The 20,035-nt window shown below is 53.2% G+C and overlaps 1 protein-coding gene across 2 annotated transcripts in view; it reads left to right on the top strand.

Annotated features, from left to right (window-relative positions):
- The window catches only part of flt4 (fms related receptor tyrosine kinase 4), a 361,767-nt gene that overhangs the window by 223,685 nt on the left and 118,047 nt on the right, over window positions 1–20,035 (top strand). For both annotated transcript variants that reach the window (XM_085996053.1, XM_085996054.1), the window contains 3 exons: window positions 2,827–3,002; window positions 8,954–9,119; window positions 18,620–18,761. In XM_085996053.1, coding sequence (XP_085852179.1) covers window positions 2,827–3,002; window positions 8,954–9,119; window positions 18,620–18,761 — 484 coding nt within the window. The remainder of the gene's footprint in view (window positions 1–2,826; window positions 3,003–8,953; window positions 9,120–18,619; window positions 18,762–20,035) is intronic.

The following is a 20,035-nucleotide window of genomic DNA, read 5'->3' as shown; positions in this document are numbered from 1 at the left end:
AAAATGAAAAGCCTTGCTAGGGCTTATGTGTGGTGGCCGGAGATCGATCAACAAATCGAGGACCTAACCAAGAGCTGCTCAGGATGCCAGAAGGTCCAAAATGCACCACCACATGCCCCTCTACACCCATGGGAGTGGCCCTCCTCTCCATGGCAACGGGTGCATATTGATTTTGCTGGTCCATTCATGGACTCAATGTTCTTAATAGCAGTGGATGCACACTTGAAATGGCCTGAGGTGATAAAAATGTCCTCAACCACTACAGAGAAAACGATTGCAGTCCTACGGACCATATTTGCCAGGAACGGCTTGCCAGAGCAGATTTGCTCTGATAATGGACCACAGTTTGTGTCTGAAGAGTTTCGAAAATTTATGAGAAGGAATGGGGTAAGGCATTACACATCCACCCCGTATCATCCAGCCACAAATGGATTGGCTGAGAGGTTCGTACAAACCTTTAAAAAGGCGATAAAGGCTATGTGCGATGATGAAATTCCACTACAGCATAAGGTGGACAATTTCCTATTAGCCTACAGAAATGCGACACATGCAATCACCAACCAGACCCCGGCCATGATGTTCTTTAACCGAAGGTTGAGATCTCGTCTGGATTTGCTCAGACCAAATGTGCGAAGAAATGTTGATAAACAATTCCAGCACATCAATGAGAAGCCGACAAGAAGCTTCAATGTAGGACAACCAGTCTTGGCCCGTGACTACCGAACAGAGAAATGGCAACCCGGAACGATATGCACAAGGCAGGGGCCATTAATGTACACAGTGGATGTCGGGGAGAACATTGTGAGACGCCACGTCGATCAGATCTTAGCGTCACAGGAACGAGTCAACCCCATGTCTCGAGTACCTGGGGATGAACCCGACATACCGGTAGCATCTACCTCCAAACCAGTAGCAGTGGAAACCAATGAACTAACCAACGAAAAGGGGCCAGAATCGCCTCCGCACCAAGAACAAGAACCTCAGGAAAGGCGCTATCCCGAAAGGATCAGGAAGCCGCCCCAAAGACTGAATCTATAAATGGACTATTGTTGTTTAATGTACATGTTAAAGTGTTAATTGTTATTTGAATATTATGGGTACTGCTAATCTAAAAGGGGAGGAATTGTAGTGTATGTACCTTTAAGAGAGAACTACTTTTACAGCTCCTGTATACTGTAGTACCGGCAGTGACCACACCTGTATATAAGCCTTGAGCATGGCTCTGTACCCCCAGCCTTGAGACTACCCTACTCCAGTAAAGACCTGTTGATTGTTAAGTTACAGCATCCGTGTGGTTATTGAAAAACATCATACTCTCAGAATCACGGATCTAACACTATCTTCATTCCAGATACAGAAAACTTCAATCATCCACAAAAATCATCTTTTAATTTACATTTTTTTTGCCACTCCTCCCTCTTCCCTCTCTGTGCTCCTCGATCCTTCCCAATCTCCCCCTCCCTCACACCCTGTCTCCCCCATCCTCCCCCTCTCCCTCTCCTCCTCCCTCCCCTTCTATCCTCCCCTCTCCTCCCCTCTCTCCCCCTCTCCCTTTCCCTTCTCTGTGCTCCTCTCTCCCTCCCCACTCCTCCCTCCCTCTCTCACCCTCACTCCCTCCAAATCTCCCCCTCCCTCACACTCCTTTCCCCCATCCTCCCCCCTCTCCCTCTCCTCCTCTCTTCCCCTCTCTCCCCCCTCTCACCCCTCTCTCCTCCTCTCTCTCCTCCTCTCTCTCCCACTCGCTCCTTCCCTCTCTCCCCCTCTCCCCTTCCCTCTCTCCCCCTTGCTCCTTCCCTCTCTCCCTCTGTCTCCCTCTCCTCCTCCCCTCTCTTCCCCTCTCCCCTTCCCTCTCTCCCCCCTCCCCCTCCGCCTCGCTCCTTCCCTCTCTCCCCCTTGCTCCTTCCCTCTCTCCCCCTCTCTCCCCCTCTCTCCTCCCCTCTCTCCCCCTCGCTCATCCCCTCACCCCTCTCTCTCCTCCCCTCTCTCCCACTCGCTCCTTCCCTCACTCCCCCCTGCTCCTTCCCTCTCTCCCCCTTGCTCCTTCCCCCTCTCCCCCTCGCTCCTTCCCTCTCTCCCCCTCTCCCCCTCTCCCCTTCCCTCTCTCCCCCTTGCTCCTTCCCTCTCTCCCCCTCTCTCCCTCTCCTCCTCCCCTCTCTTCCCCTCTTCCCTTCCCTCTCTCCCCCCCTCCCCCTCCGCCTCGCTCCTTCCCTCTCTCCCCCTTGCTCCTTCCCTCTCTCCCTCTCTCTCCCCCTCTCCCCTTCCCTCTCTCCCCCCTCCCCCTCCGCCTCGCTCCTTCCCTCTCTCCCCCTTGCTCCTTCCCTCTCTCCCTCTCTCTCCCCCTCGCTCCTTCCCTCTCTCCCCCCCTCCCCCTCCGCCTTGCTCCTTCCCTCTCTCCCACTTGCTCCTTCCCTCTCTCCCTCTCTCTCCCCCTTGCTCCTTCCCTCTCTCCCACTTGCTCCTTCCCTCTCTCCCTCTCTCTCCCCCTCGCTCCTTCCCTCTCTCCCCCCCTCCCCCTCCGCCTTGCTCCTTCCCTCTCTCCCACTTGCTCCTTCCCTCTCTCCCTCTCTCTCCCCCTTGCTCCTTCCCTCTCTCCCACTTGCTCCTTCCCTCTCTCCCTCTCTCTCCCCCTCGCTCCTTCCCTCTCTCCCCCCCTCCCCCTCCGCCTTGCTCCTTCCCTCTCTCCCACTTGCTCCTTCCCTCTCTCCCTCTCTCTCCCCCTTGCTCCTTCCCTCTCTCTCCCCCTCGCTCCTTCCCTCTCTCCCCTCCCCTCTCCCTCACGCTCCCCCAGTGTTTTCCACACCCAGGTTAACCTCCACTTTGTTTCAGGTTCAAAGATGGAAAGTTTATCAACAAAGTCCCGCCCTTTCACAAGATGAAGCTTTCTGTGCTGGGTTTGGTGATCGGTGAGGTGACGGAGCAGGACGCGGGACGCTACACCATCGTGCTCCGAAACTCCAAGGCCAAACTAGAGGAACGCCTGGAACTGGAGCTTGTGGTCAACGGTAAAAGAGCCGGGGAAAGAGGGGGGAACATTCCGCGTTAGTACACTCCACAGGTCCATCTGTCATGGGATGGATACTGGAATTCTCTTCCGACACCGGATTCAACAGAATATTTCCCAATTACTTTGGATTTGGATTCAGTTTTCAGTATTACGCATCTTCAACCACAGCATTGCACATCTTCACTCACTGGGGTACAGTTCCACAGACAGTGGCCTAGAAATTGGGTTCTGGTCTTGCCAGGGCTGTAGCGCCAGAAAGTTTGCGCCAGCGGTAATGCGGCAGCGCGCGACAAAAATTCGGGTGCGCCGGGCCCAGACGGAGGCGGGCGCTAAAACCCTCCTTTAGCGCCTCAAAACGGGAGTGAACTTGGGTTTCCCGGCGCTAATCCCCCGATGCGGTGCGGCAGGCGGGGGAACTGCAGGCCTCCTCCTCCTGTTAAGGAGGAGCTGCCTGCAGCCGACAACTGTCCGGCGGATTGACCCGACATCTGAGCCCGGCACCTCGGGGAAGTGCCGGGCTCGCATGAGACACTGATCAGGGCCGCGGGGGGGGAATGCAGGAGTCCGGGAAGGGAGGTGCGGGCAGGCGGCCGCCGGGAACGCGGCCGGCCGCCGCTCCACCTTTATGCGCCGGCGTACACTGGGGGAAGACCCTGTTGCCAGAGTCTTAATTGCGCCTGCCACGGGCGAGGCGGGCGCAACTGAATTTCGGCTTGGGGCCGGGTTACCACGGCAACCGGGACGCTGCGCACACCGATGACGTCATCGGTGCCGGCGCAGCGCTACCGGTGCAACGCCGATTTAGGGCCCCAGGGAATTTCTCAACTGGCCATAACTCCGGCGCTAGGCCCTCTAGCGCCTCAAATGCGGCACTAAGCCTACCGAATTTCTAGGCCAGTGACTCTCACTGCGGTACAGTTCCACAGACACTGACTCTCACTGGGGTACAGTTCCACAGACACTGACTCTCTCTGGGGTACAGTTCCACAGACACTGACTCTCACTGGGGTACAGTTCCACAGACACTGACTCTCACTGGGATACAGTTCCACAGACACTGACTCTCACTGGGATACGGGTTCCACAGACACTGACTCTCACTGGGGTACAGTTCCACAGACACTGACTCTCACTGGGGTACAGTTCCACAGACACTGACTCTCACTGGGGTACGGGTTCCACAGACACTGACTCTCACTGGGGTACAGTTCCACAGACACTGACTCTCACTGGGGTACAGTTCCGCAGACACTGACTCTCACCGGGGTACAGTTCCACAGACACTGACTCTCACTGGGGTACAGTTCCACAGACACTGACTCTCACTGGGGTACAGTTCCACAGACACTGACTCTCACTGGGGTACAGTTCCACAGACACTGACTCTCACTGGGGTACAGTTCCACAGATAATGACTCTCACTGGGGTACAGTTCCACAGACACTGACTCTCACTGGGGTACAGTTCCACAGACACTGCCTCTCACTGGGGTACAGTTCCACAGACACTGACTCTCACTGGGGTACAGTTCCGCAGACACTGACTCTCACTGGAGTACAGTTCCACAGACACTGACTCTCACTGGGGTACAGTTCCGCAGACACTGACTCTCACTGGGGTACAGTTCCACAGACACTGACTCTCACCGGGGTACAGTTCCACAGACACTGACACTCGCTGGGGTACAGTTCCACAGACACTGACTCTCACTGGGGTACAGTTCCACAGACAATGACTCTCACTGGGGTACAGTTCCACAGACACTGACTCTCACCGGGGTACAGTTCCACAGACACTGCCTCTCACTGGGGTAAAGTTCCACAGGCACTGACTCTCACTGGGGTACAGCTCCACAGACACTGACTCTCACTGGGGTGCAGTTCCACAGGCACTGACTCTCACTGGGGTACAGTTCCACAGACACTGACTCTCACTAGGGTACAGTTCCACAGACACTGACTCACTGGGGTACAATCCCACAGACACTGACTCTCACTGGGGTACAGTTCCACAGACACTGACTCACTGGGGTACAGTTCCACAGAAACTGACTCTCACCGGGGTACAGTTACACAGACACTGACTCTCACTGGGGTACAGTTCCACAGACACTGACCCTCACTGGGGTACAGTTCCACAGACACTGACTCTCACTGGGGTACAGTTCCACAGACACTGACTCTCACTGGGATACAGTTCCACAGACACTGACTCTCACTGGGATACGGGTTCCACAGACACTGACTCTCACTGGGGTACAGTTCCACAGACACTGACTCTCACTGGGGCACAGTTCCACAGACACTGACTCTCACTGGGGTACGGGTTCCACAGACACTGACTCTCACTGGGGTACAGTTCCACAGACACTGACTCTCACTGGGGTACAGTTCCGCAGACACTGACTCTCACCGGGGTACAGTTCCACAGACACTGACTCTCACTGGGGTACAGTTCCACAGACACTGACTCTCACTGGGGTACAGTTCCACAGACACTGACTCTCACTGGGGTACAGTTCCACAGACACTGACTCTCACTGGGGTACAGTTCCACAGACAATGACTCTCACTGGGGTACAGTTCCACAGACACTGACTCTCACTGGGGTACAGTTCCACAGACACTGCCTCTCACTGGGGTACAGTTCCACAGACACTGACTCTCACTGGGGTACAGTTCCGCAGACACTGACTCTCACTGGAATACAGTTCCACAGACACTGACTCTCACTGGGGTACAGTTCCGCAGACACTGACTCTCACCGGGGTACAGTTCCACAGACACTGACTCTCACTGGGGTACAGTTCCACAGACACTGACTCTCACCGGGGTACAGTTCCACAGACACTGACTCTCGCTGGGGTACAGTTCCACAGACACTGACTCTCACTGGGGTACAGTTCCACAGACACTGCCTCTCACTGGGGTAAAGTTCCACAGGCACTGACTCTCACTGGGGTACAGTTCCACAGACACTGACTCACTGGGGTACAGTTCCACAGACACTGACTCTCACTGGGGTACAGTTCCACAGACACTGACTCTCACTGGAGTACAGTTCCACAGACACTGACTCTCACTGGGGTACAGTTCCACAGACACTGACTCTCACTCGGGTACAGTTCCACAGACACTGACTCTCACTGGGGTACAGTTCCACAGACACTGACTCTCACTGGGGTACAGTTCCGCAGACACTGACTCTCACTGGGGTACAGGTTCCACAGACACTGACTCTCACTGGGGTACAGTTCCACAGACACTGACTCTCACTGGGGTACAGTTCCACAGACACTGACTCTCACTCGGGTACGGGTTCCACAGACACTGACTCTCACTGGGGTACAGTTCCACAGACACTGACTCACTGGGGTACAGTTCCACAGGCACTGACTCTCACTGGGGTACAGTTCCACAGACACTGACTCTCACTGGGGTACAGTTCCACAGACACTGACTCACTGGGGTACAGTTCCACAGGCACTGACTCTCACTGGGGTACAGTTCCACAGACACTGACTCTCACCGGGGTACAGTTCCACAGACACTGACTCTCACTGGGGTACAGTTCCACAGACACTGACTCTCACTGGGGTACAGTTCCACAGACACTGACTCTCACTGGGGTACAGTTCCACAGACACTGACTCTCACTGGGGTACAGTTCCGCAGACACTGATTCTCACTGGGGTACAGGTTCCACAGACAATGACTCTCACTGGGGTACAGTTCCACAGACACTGACTCTCACTGGGGTACAGTTCCACAGACAACGACTCTCACTGGGGTACAGTTCCACAGACACTGACTCTCACTGGGGTACAGTTCCACAGACACTGACTCACTGGGGTACAGTTCCACAGGCACTGACTCTCACTGGGGTACAGTTCCACAGACACTGACTCTCACTGGGGTACAGTTCCACAGACACTGACTCACTGGGGTACAGTTCCACAGGCACTGACTCTCACTGGGGTACAGTTCCACAGACACTGACTCTCACTGGGGTACAGTTCCACAGACACTGACTCTCACTGGGGTACAGTTCCACAGACACTGACTCTCACTGGGGTACAGTTCCGCAGACACTGACTCTCACTGGGGTACAGGTTACACAGACACTGACTCTCACTGGGGTATAGTTCCACAGACACTGACTCTCACTGGGGTACAGTTCCACAGACACTGACTCTCACTGGGGTACAGGTTCCACAGACACTGACTCTCACTGGGGTACAGTTCCACAGACACTGACTCACTGGGGTACAGTTCCACAGGCACTGACTCTCACTGGGGTACAGTCCCACAGACACTGACTCTCACTGGGGTACAGTTCCACAGACACTGACCCTCACTGGGGTACAGTTCCACAGACACTGACTCTCACTGGGGTACGGGTTCCACAGACACTGACTCTCACTGGGGTACAGTTCCACAGACACTGACTCCCACTGGGGTACAGTTCCACAGACACTGACTCTCACTGGGGTACGGGTTCCACAGACACTGACTCTCACTGGGGTACAGTTCCACAGACACTGACTCACTGGGGTACAGTTCCACAGGCACTGACTCTCACTGGGGTTTCCCTGTCACACTGCATGGACCAGCTACCCACTCAGGCAGTGCATGTTTAAAACGGACATTGCTCATCAAGTTGGTGAAAGAATCTATGGTAGAGTGTACATGGGCTGTGGGAGGAGATTAAATGAGTGGGTAGAGTCCATGATAGGGGAGAGTGTACATGGGCTGTGGGAGGAGATTAAATGGGTGGGTAGAGTCTGTGATAGGGGAGAGTGTACATGGGCTGTGGGAGGAGATTAAATGGGTGGGTAGAGTCCATGATAGGGGAGAGTGTACATGGGCTGTGGGAGGAGATTAAATGGGTGGGTAGAGTCCATGATAGGGGAGAGTGTACATGGGCTGTGGGAGGAGATTAAATGGGTGGGTAGAGTCCATGATAGGGTAGAGTGTACATGGGCTGTGGGAGGAGATTAAATGGGTGGGGAGAGTCCGTGATAGGGTAGAGTGTACATGGGCTGTGGGAGGAGATTAAATGGGTGGGTGGAGTCCATGATAGGGGAGAGTGTACATGGGCTGTGGGAGGTGATTCAATGGGTGGGTAGAGTCTGTGATAGGGGAGAGTGTACATGGGCTGTGGGAGGAGATTAAATGGGTGGGTAGAGTCCATGGTAGGGTAGAGTGTACATGGGCTGTGGGAGGAGATTAAATGGGTGGGGAGAGTCCGTGATAGGGGAGAGTGTACATGGGCTGTGGGAGGAGATTAAATGGGTGGGGAGAGTCCATGATAGGGTAGAGTGTACATGGGCTGTGGGAGGAGATTAAATGGGTGGGGAGAGTCCATGATAGGGTAGAGTGTACATGGGCTGTGGGAGGAGATTAAATGGGTGGGTAGAGTCCATGATGGGGGAGAGTGTACACGGGCTGTGGGTGGAGATTAAATGGGTGGGGAGAGTCCATGATAGGGGAGAGTGTACATGGGCTGTGGGAGGAGATTAAATGGGTGGGGAGAGTCCATGATAGGGTAGAGTGTACATGGGCTGTGGGAGGAGATTAAATGGGTGGGTAGAGTCCATGATCGGGGGGAGTGTACACGGGCTGTGGGAGGAGATTAAATGGGTGGGTAGAGTCCATGATAGCGGAGAGTGTACATGGGCTGTGGGGGGAGATTCATCGGGTGGGTAGAGTCCATATTTCACATTTGTTGATGTTTTTCACCTAAATTGCTTTGATTCCCTAAAGTTATTTAAATGCAGCCAATTTAACTGATAATGCAAGTCTAACCCGGTGTTTTTTTTTCATTGTCCGATATTTACAGAATCGGCAGATTGTGTATCGGGTGGGTTCTGTGTCAGGGGTCTCTGTATTGGGGGTCTCTCTCTCGGGCTGGAGTCAAACATACTGCATCTTTCTTTCCCCCCAACAGTCCCACCTCAAATTCACGAAAAGGAAGTGGCTTCCCCGACCAATATCTACCCACGCGGGAGTCGCCAGACACTGACCTGCACCGTCTATGGGATTCCTGCTCCTGCGAAAATACAATGGCACTGGAGGCCATGGGGGCCGTGTGGCTTAAACTACTACCGCAGCCCGTGAGTACCAAGGGTCACAGATCTAATCTAATCCAGTCAAGCTCTGGCCCTGTTCTCATGGTCTTGTATTAGTTAAAGATTCTCCTTAAAACCTTCCACTTGGTCCAAGCTCTTGGTCACAACAGGTACAGCAAACACTTCGGAAGGTAAATGGCAAGTTAGCCTTTATTGTCAGGGGGTTGGAGTATAAGAGTGAGAAAGTCTTACTGCAATTGTGCAGGGCCTTGGTGAGGCCACACCTGGAGTACTGGGCACAGTTTTGGTCTCCTTATCTAAGGAAGGATATACTTGCCTTAGAGGCATCGCAACGAAGGTTCACTAGATTGATTCCTGGGACGAGAGGGCTGTCCTGTGAGGAGAGATTGTGTAGAATGGGCCGATACTCTCTGGAGTTTAGAAGAATGAGAGGTGATCTCATTGGAACATACATAATTCTGAGGGGGATTGACAGGGTAGATGCTGAGAGGTTGTTTCCCCCTGGCTGGAGAGTCTAGAACCAGGGGTCACAGTCTCAGGATAAGGGGTCGGCCATTTAGGACTGAGATGAGGAGGAATTTCTTCACTCAGAGGGTTGTGAATCTTTGGAATTCTCTGCCCCAGAGGGCTGTGGATGCTCAGTCGTTGAGTATATCCAAGACTGAGGTCGATATTTCATTGTGCAGTACACACGTCTGCTGCATATATGACAAATAAAATTGAATTGATAGATTCTCGAGGGGAAAAATGTGGTTGCTTTGCGCTTCCCGTTAGTGCCGCGCAAAATTCAGCAGGAGGTTCACGGCACCGGTAGCCGGTAGCGCCCCGCTCGCGCCCCGGCCATTAACTCGGCTCGCGCCGCCTGACCTACCGCCGGACGCTGTGTCCGACAGGGTCAGGGTGGCGTTTCTGCGGCCGAGGCAGCGATAATTAAAGGGCAGGTGCCGGGCAGTCATTACCTTTTGGGCCACCTGTCAGCACCTGCCCCCTCTGGCCTCCTCCTGCGGGGTGCCGGCCGCGATCGGTCAGCCCAGTACTGCTCTCGAGTGCCAGGCTGTATTCCCGGCACCCCGCTCCCCGGTGGTCCAGCAGGGCCCCAGTGCATGCTGCGCTAGGCCCCTCTCCTTTAATCAGGGGAGAGAGGCCGGCAGTATCGCGCCGCTATGTGCCGACGCGCGTGGCACTGCTGCGCGTAGCGCCGCGATATTCAATGGGAGCGGCCCAAGAGGGAAGGGAACGCTTGCAGTAGCCCCGCCTCCTACTTGGGCGCTACCATTGAATTTCGGGCGAGGGGGCGCTAACTTTTTCGGGGACGTTATCGCCCCAAAGGTGGCACGACCCAATTTTTGCCCCTTGGACTCTCGGGGATTCAAGGGATACGGGGATCGGGCGGGAAAGTGGAGTTGAGGTCGAAGATCAGCCATGATCTTATTGAATGGCGGAGCAAACTCGAGAGGCCGAATGGCCGACTCCTGCTCCTATTTCTTATGTTCTTATGCTCACAGCAGCAACTTGCATTTATATAGCGCCTTTAACATAGCAAACCGTCCCAAGGCGCTGGAAAAAGGTGGCCAGAATATTTTGGAGGCTGGCTGTGAGAAGCAGGTTGCCTATAACCTGTGCAGGAAGAGGTGCTGGAAGAACCTGCCCAGATACAGAGCAGGGAAACAAAAAGAAAGAACTTGCATTTCTATAGCGCCTTTCACGACCTTAGGATGTCCCAAATCGCTTTACAGCCAATGAGGTGCTTTCAAAAGGTAAGCACTCTCCTAATGTTGCCTTTTTGAGCACAGTGTCAGTTTTTGTTTGATAATCGCTCCTGTGAAACACATTGCGACGTTTTTACTATGTTATAAGGCGGTATATAAATGCGAGTTGTTGTTATTTCAAGTGCTTGTTGACACGGTTGACCACTCCATCCTCCTCCAACGCCTCTCCACCATCGTCCAGCTGGGTGTGACTGCACTCGCCTGGTTCCATTCTTATCTATCTAATCGTAGCCAGAGAATCACCTGCAACGGCTTCTCTTCCCACTCCCGCATCGTTACCTCTGGTGTTCCCCAAGGATCTATCCTTGGCCTCTCCTATTTCTCATCTACATGTTGCCCCTTGGCGACATCATCCGAAAACACAGCGTCAGTTTCCACATGTACGCTGACGACACCCAGCTCTACCTCACCACCACTTCTCTCGACCCCTCCACGGTCTCTAAATTGTCAGACTGCTTGTCCGACATCCAGTTCTGGATGAGCAGAAATTTTCTCCAACTAAATATTGGGAAGACCGAAGCCTTTGTTTTCGGTCCCTGCCACAAACTCCGTTCCCTAGTCACTGACTCCATCCCTCTCCCTAACATCTGTCTGAGGCTGAACCACACTGTTCACAACTTTGGTGTCATATTTGACCCTGAAATGAGCTCCCGACCACATATCCGCAGAATAACTAAGACCGCCTATTTCCACCTCCGTAACATCGCCCGCCTCCGCCCTTGCCTCAGCTCATCCGCTGCTGAAACCCTCATCCATGCCTTTGTTACCTCTAGACTTGACTATTCCAACGCACTCCTGGCTGGCCTCCCACATTCTACCCTACGTAAACTTGAGATCATCCAAAACTCGACTGCCCCCGTGTCCTAACTCACACCCAGTCCCGTTCACCCATCACCCCCTGTGCTCACTGCCCCGTGTCCTAACTCGCACCCAGTCCCGTTCACCCATCACCCCCTGTGCTCACTGCCCCGTGTCCTAACTCACACCCAGTCCCGTTCACCCATCACCCCCTGTGCTCACTGCCCCGTGTCCTAACTCGCACCAAGTCCCGTTCACCCATCACCCCCTGTGCTCACTGTCCCGTGTCCTAACTCACACCCAGTCCCGTTCACCCATCACCCCCTGTGCTCACTGCCCCGTGTCCTAACTCACACCCAGTCCCGTTCACCCATCACCCCCTGTGCTCACTGCCCCGTGTCCTAACTCACACCCAGTCCCGTTCACCCATCACCCCCTGTGCTCACTGCCCCGTGTCCTAACTCACACCCAGTCCCGTTCACCCATCACCCCCTGTGCTCACTGCCCCGTGTCCTAACTCACACCCAGTCCCGTTCACCCATCACCCACTGTGCTCACTGCCCCGTGTCCTAACTCGCACCCAGTCCCGTTCACCCATCACCCCCTGTGCTCACTGCCCCGTGTCCTAGCTCACACCCAGTCCCGTTCACCCATCACCCCCTGTGCTCACTGCCCCGTGTCCTAACTCGCATCCAGTCCCGTTCACCCATCACCCCCTGTGCTCACTGCCCTGTGTCCTAACTCACACCCAGTCCCGTTCACCCATCACCCCCTGTGCTCACTGCCCCGTGTCCTAACTCACACCCAGTCCCGTTCACCCATCACCCCCTGTGCTCACTGCCCCGTGTCCTAACTCACTCCCAGTCCCATTCACCCATCACCCCCTGAGCTCACTGCCCCGTGTCCTAACTCGCACCCAGTCCCGTTCACCCATCACCCCCTGTGCTCACTGCCCCGTGTCCTAACTCACACCCAGTCCCGTTCACCCATCACCCCCTGTGCTCGCTGACCTACATTGGCTCCTGGTTAAGCAACACCTCAATTTCAAAATTCTCATCCTTGTTTTCAATTCCCTCCATGGCCTCGCCCCTCCCTCTCTCTGTAATCTCCTTCAGCCCCACAATCCCCTCCGCGAGATATCAGCGTCCTCTAATTCTGGCCTCTTGAGCATCCTTGATTATAATCGCTCCACCATTGGTGGCCGTGCCTTCTGTTGCCCGGGCCCTAAGCTCTGGAATTACCTCCCTAAACCTCTCCGCCTCGCTACCTCTCTTTCCTCCTTTAGGACGCTTCCTAAAACCGACCTCTTTAACCAAGCTTTTGGTCACCTGCCCTAATATCTTATATGGCTCGGTGTCAAATTTTTTGTCTTATTGAATGAAATCAGTATTTGTAGGGGAATGGTGTTAGGGAAATTGACAGGATTGAAGGCCCATAAATCCCCAGGGTCTGATAATCTACATCCTAGGGTACTTAAGGAAGTGGCCCTAGAAATAGTAGATGCATTGCTGGTCATCTTCCAACATTCTATAGACTCTGGAACAGTTCCCATGGATTGGAGGGTAGCTAATGTTACCCCACTGTTCAAAAAAGGTGGTAGAGAGAAAACGGGGAATTACAGACCGGTAAGTCTGACATCGGTAGTGGGGAAAATGCTAGAGTCCATTATAAAAGATGTAATAGCAGAGCACTTGGAAAACAGTGACAGGATCGGACAAAGTCAACATGGATTTACAAAAGGTAAATCACGCTTGACTAATCTACTGGAATTTTTTGAGGATGTAACTGGTAGAATAGATAAGGGAGAACCAGTGGATGTGGTGTATTTGGACTTTCAGAAGGCTTTTGATAAGATCCCGCATAAGAGATTAGCGTGTAAAGTTAAAGCACATGGAATTGGGGGTAAGGTACTGTCTTGGATAGAGAACTGGTTGGCAGACAGGAAGCAAAGAGTTGGAAAATGCGGGTCTTTTTCCGAGTGGCAGGCAATGACTAGTGGGGTACCGCACGGATCGGTGCTAGGACCCCAGCTTTTCACAATATATATAAATGATCTAGACAAGGGAACTAGATGTAATATCTCCAAGTTTGCAGACGACACAAAGCTGGGTGGGCGTATGTGCTGTGAGGAGGATGCCGAGAAACTCCAGTATGATTTGGACAGGTTGCGTGATTGGGCAGATGCATGGCAAATGCAGTATAATGTGGGTAAATGCAAGGTTATCCATTTCGGTGGAAGACAGATTATTATCTGAAGAGCACTAGATTGGGAAAAGGGGAAGTGCAACAAGAACTGGGTGTCCTTGTGCACCAGTTGCTGAAGGTAAGCATGCAGGTGCAGCAGGCGGTTAAGAAGGCAAATGGTATGTTGGCCTTCGTAACGAGATGATTCGAGTACAGGAACAAGGATGTCTTGCTGCAGTTGTACAGGGCCTTGGTGAGACCACACCTTGAGTATTGTGTGCAGTTTTGGTCGCCTTATCTGAGGGAGGATGTTCTTGCTATGGAGGGAGTTCAGCGAAGATTCACCAGACTGATACCTGGGATGGCAGGAATGACGTATGAGGAGAGATTGGGTCGATTAGGCTTATACTCGCTGGAGTTTAGAAGAATGAGAGGGGGTCTCATTGAAACTTATACAATTCTAACAGGACTAGACAGACTAGATGCAGGAAGGATATTCCCGATGGCGGGGGAGTCCAGAACCAGGGGTCACAGTCTAAGGATAAGGGGTAAGCCATTTAGGACAGAGATGAGGAGGAATTTATTCACCCAGAGAGTGGTGAACCTGTGGTATTCTCTACCACAGAAGGCCGTTGAGGCCAATTCATTAAATATATTCAAGAAGGAGTTGGATATATTTCTTAAGGCTAAAGGGATCAAGGGATATGGGGAGAAAGCAGGGACAGGGTACTGAATTTGGATGATCAGCCATGATCTCATGGAATGGCGGAGCAGGCTCAAGGGGCCGAATGGCCTACTCCTGCTCCTATCTTCTATGTTTCTATGTTTCTATAATACTCCTGTGACTATGTTAAAGGCGCTGTATGAATACAAGTGGTTGTTGTTGTTATTTAACTAACTCTAGACGTTACACCACGTTTTATACACTGTTTGGTTCCTACCTGTCCTGTGAGCTCAAATTAAAATCCTGCATCACTTCCACCTCCAAGAAATTTGGTTTCTCCTTTTTGTGCCAAAAACTTCTTTTCCCTCAACAATTTTTGAGGGGTCAGAAAGCTTTGCTGGAAGTACTGCAACAGTGCGGCGCTCCAACAATACCGCTCCGTCCAACAGTGCAGTGCTCCAACAATACCGCTCCGTCCAACAGTGCAACGCTCCAACAATACCACACCCTCCGACAGTGCAGCGCTCCAACAATACCGCTCCCTCCGACAGTGCAGCGCTCCCTCAGTACTGCCCCTCCGACAGTGCCGCGCTCCCTCAGTACTGCCCCTCCGACAGTGCAGCGCTCCCTCAGTACTGCCCCTCCGACAGTGCGGCGCTCCCTCAGTACTGACCCTCCGACAGTGCGGCGCTCCCTCAATACTGACCCTCCGACAGTGCGCGCTCCCTCAGTACTGCCCCACCGACAGTGCGGCGCTCCATCAGCACTGACCCTCCGACAGTGCAGCGCTCCCTCAGTACCTCTCCTCCGACAGTACGGCGCTCCCTCAGTACTGCTCCTCCGAAAGTGCAGCGCTCCCTCAGTACTGCCCCGCGGACAGTGCTGCGCTCCCTCAGTACTGCCCCTCCAACAGTGCAGCTCTCCCTCAGTACTGCCCCTCCGACAGTGCAGGGCTCCCTCAGTACTGCCCCTCCGACAGTGCAGCTCTCCCTCAGTACTGCCCCTCCGACAGTGCGGTGCTCCCTCAGTACTGTCCCCTCCGACAGTGCAGCTCTCCCTCAGTACTGCCCCTCCGACAGTGCGGTGCTCCCTCAGTACTGTCCCCTCTGACAGTGCAGCGCTCCCTCAGTACTGCCCCACCGACAGTGCGGCGCTCCCTCAGTACAGCCCCTCCGACAGTGCGGCGCTTCCTCAGTACTGCCCCTCCGACAGTGCGGCGCTCCCTCAGTACTGCCCCTCCCATAGTGCGGCGCTCCCTCAGTAGTGCCCCTCCGACAGTGCAGCTCTCCCTCAGTACTGCCCCTCCGACAGTGCGGCGCTCCCTCAGTACTGTCCCTCCGACAGTGCAGCGCTCCCTGAGTACTGCCCCTCCAACAGTGCGGCGCTCCCTCAGTACTGCCCCTCCGACAGTGCGGCGCTCCCTCAGTACTGCCCCTCCGACAGTGCGGCGCTCCCTCAGTACTGCCCCTCCCACAGTGCGGCGCTCCCTCAGTACTGCCCCTCCGACAGTGCAGCGCTCCCTCAGTACTGCCCCTCCCACAGTGCGGCGCTCCCTCAGTACTGCCCCTCCGACAGTGCAGCGCTCCCTCAGTACTGCCCCTCCCATAGTGCGGCGCTCCCTCAGTAGTGCCCCTCCGACAGTGCAGCTCTCCCTCAGTACTGCCCCTCCCACAGTGCGGCGCTCCCTCAGTACTGCCCCTCCGACAGTGCAGCGCTCCCTCAGTACTGCACTGGGAGTGTCAGCCTGGATTATGAACTCAAGTATCGGACTGAAGCCACAACAAGTGATACACAGAGCCTGCGAAGGATGTTAAAATCTGGGATTGCACGTAAACTAGAGAAAAATAAAACCACAAATCTTAAACATTTAAAAGCTGGCTAGAGAATTCACACCATTGAACCCTGTGTCGTTGCTGAGCTATATGTCAGCGTATTTTATGAAGGGGTCATTTGATTTATTTGGACCAGCCTCAGGATAAATCGACGGTGCACCTTTAAATAACTAAGACACTTTGTCAAATGCCAATTTGGTCAGGAAACAGACACGGCGATGAAGTCTTGGCTGCCTCGTTCCTGCCAATACATTGCTGCTTGTTTCAAGCTGAGAGGATGCTGGAGTAATCCCTTCTCTCGGTCTTCTTCCTGTTTTTCTCGAGCTGCCTGCGAGCTTCTCCTAACGCGTGCTCCAGGACAAGGCTCCGTTCCTCCTGACACTGAGTATGTCTCAGTGACGTCCTGTGGTGTCCCAGCCACCAGACAAAACAAGATGTCACAAAATAAGGCAGACGTTTGCAGCTCGCTTCTGCCGGCGCGGCTCAAAGGGGAAATCTGCCGACTTTGAGTCCAGCGTGGATTCTTTCTTTGGGAATTCATAGAATTACATCGAATTTACAGCACTGAAGGAGGCCATTCGGCCCGTCGTGCCTGAGCCGGCTCTGTGAACGAGCTGTCGTGTTCAGTCCCTCTCCCCCACTTTGTGTCCGTCACCCTGTCAGTTCCTCATCCTCCAGAACCCGTCCGACTCCCTTTAAAATTATTGATGGAATCAGCTCCCACCACCTTCTCGGGTCGAGCGTTCCCAATCCCCACAAATCAGAGTGAAAACATTTCTCCTCATCGCCCCTCTCGATCTTATACCAATGATTTTGAATCTGGTTATTGACCCACTCACCAGAGGGAATAGTTTTTCACTGTTTACTCAAAATCTCTCATCGCCTTGAAAACCTCCATTGGGTCACCTCTTCACCTTCTCTGTGCCAAGGAGAACAGTCCGAACTTTTCCAACCTCTCCCCATCCCTGGGAACATCCTGCTAAACGTCCTCTCTACCCTTTCTAAGGCCTTTCCATCTTCCCTGAAGTGTGGGGCCCAGAATTGTCTGCAACACTCCAGCTGAGGCCTAACCAGTGATTTATAAAGCTCTAACATGATCTCTTTGCTTTTATATTCTATTCTTCTATTGATAAACCCAAGTAACCCATTTGCTTTTTTAACCACCTTATCAACTTGCCCTGCCACCTTTAAGTTGCTCCACACGAGCCTCCTCCCACCCTCTTCATCTCACCCCATCACCATACCCTTCTAGTCCTTTCTCCCTCATGTGTTTATCCAGCTTCCCCTTAAATACATCAACACCATTCACCTCAACCACTCCCTGTGGTAGCGAGTTCCACATTCTCACCACTCTCTGGGTGAAGAAGTTTCTCCTGAATTACCTACTGGGTTTATTAGTGACCATCTTATATTTATGGCCCCTTGTTCTGGTCTCCCCCACAAGTGGAAACATTGGGGGGAAAAATTCAGTTGTTTGCGCCTCCCGTTAGTGCCTTAAGAGGGCGCTAATGGGACGCAAAGCAACTAGCGCCCGGGCGCGGCGATGTTTGCGCCGCTCGCGAAATTAACTAGACATTTTGCGGCGGCGCTAAACACTACCGCCACGATCTTCTGCGCCGGCAGATCGTGACGTCAGTCGAGTGCACAACGCCCCGGTAGCGCCCCGGGCCGGATATTGAGTGGCGCCCCCTGCCTTACCGCCTGCCGCTAGCAACGACAGGTTGAGGGGAGCGTTTTGCTGTCAGAAAGGGACGAGGGGAGCGCTATTTAAAGGCGACCACTTCCTGCCTTTTTTTGTCGGTGACATTTTTGCACCACGCATTCTGAGAGAGAGAGAGAGAGACTTCTGGAGAGATTCAACGCTGTGTGAAGGAGTTTTGGGGACTGAGCAGCACTTTGCAGGTTCATTTTGATTTGCCCTTCCTTGCTTCGCCAGCGCTCTGAGGTAGCGCCTCGCTCCTCGGCCTTTGCGCCTTAAGACAGGTGTGAAGCGCCTGATTTAGCGCTCCAATCACCTCCAGGGGCGATAAAAGCCAAGTTTGCCGTCGGAGGCGATAATTAGCGCCAGGCGCTAAACTTTGCGCACGGCTGATAATGGCGCCCCAAATGGGGCGATACTGAATTTTTCCCCCATTCTCTCTACGTCTACCCTGTCGAACTCTCTCACAATCCTAAAGACCTCTATCAGGTCTTCTCCTTTCTAGAGACAGGAGCCCCGGCCTGTTCAGTCTTTCCCGACAGTTGTGACCTTTGTGTTTGTTTCCCTCACGACCTCAGGGCTCGCCGAGCAGCCATGGTGCGCCGACCTCGGGACAGGACCCCCGAGTGCCAAGACTGGAGGGACATCTCGGCAGGGACCACCATCAACAGGATCGAGAGCATTGAAACAAGCACCGAGATTCTGGAGGGCAGAAACAAGGTAACTCGCCATTCTGTCGCCCACTAATCGGTTTTCTTTCTAACTCTATCGACACCAACAACTTGTATTTATATAGCGCCTTTAACGTAGTAAAACGTCCCAAGGTGCTTCACAGGAGCGATTATCAAACAAAATTTGACACCGAGCCACATAAGGAGATATTAGGACAGGTGACCAAAAGCTTGGTCAAAGAGGTGGGTTTTAAGGAGCGTCTTAACGGAGGAGAGAGAGACGGAGAGGTTTAGGGAGGGAAATCCCCCCATCGGCCGGGAGGAAGATGGTCAGGGACATAGAAGGAGCGTTCACGCCGTGGCCTGTCTGACTGTCAATCAACCCGTGAACCCTTCCACTACTTCACACCCGTCTCCAAGGGTAGGGGGCGAAGATACAAACACAGCGAGCGGGTTGTGCAATATAAAGAGGGCAGTCAGTGCTGCAGCCACTAACTCTGACATCTTACACAGTAATTTCAGAAGGTTAAGGGGTGATCTGATCGAAGTTTTCAAGATATTAAGGGGAACAGATAGGACAGATAGAGAGAAACTATTTCCGCTGGTTGGGAAGTCTAGGACTAGGGGGCATGGTCTAAAAATTAGAGCCAGACCTTTCAGGAGTGAAGTTAGGAAACACTTCTACACAAAGGGTGGTAGAAGTTTGGAACTCTCTTCCACAAACGCCTATATTTTGCTAAATAACAACAGAAAACGCTGGAAAAGCTCAGCAGGCCAGGCAACATCCATGGAGAGAGAAACAGAGTCGACGTTTCAGGTCGAAACCCTTCGTCAGAACTGAGAGAAAAGGCAGGAAATGAAACAAAAGGCAGTCTGGGGGCTGGGAAATGGGGGAGGGGATGAAAGAAGAGACATTGAGAGATATTCAAGGTGAGACGAGATGGTAATAGGACAGGTAAAGAAACAAACAGTGGCTCTAGATGAAGTGTGAAATGCGCTGGTAAAGTGAGAGACAGCTGCCATGTGGGAGAGAGAGAGAGAGGAAAAGGCACAAACCAAAAGTGTGGATAAAAAATATATAAAAATATAATAGGGGCCGAGGTTATGATCTGAAGTTGTTGACCTCGATATTATGAAATCTATATTTTGCTAGATCAATTGTTAATTTTAAATCTGAGATTGATAGCTTTTTGTTAACCAAAGGTATTAAGGGATATGGGCCAAAGGCGGGTAGATGGAGTTAGGTCGCAGACCAGCCATGATCTCATTGAATGGCGGAACAGGCTCGAGGGGTGAGTGGCCGACTCCTGTTCCTCTGTTTCT

This window comes from Somniosus microcephalus, chromosome 8 (genome assembly GCF_052327205.1).
Source record: "Somniosus microcephalus isolate GS21.2 chromosome 8, FLI_Smic_1.0, whole genome shotgun sequence".
Classification (NCBI taxonomy): domain Eukaryota; kingdom Metazoa; phylum Chordata; class Chondrichthyes; order Squaliformes; family Somniosidae; genus Somniosus; species Somniosus microcephalus.
This window is presented reverse-complemented; position numbering and strand designations above follow the sequence as displayed.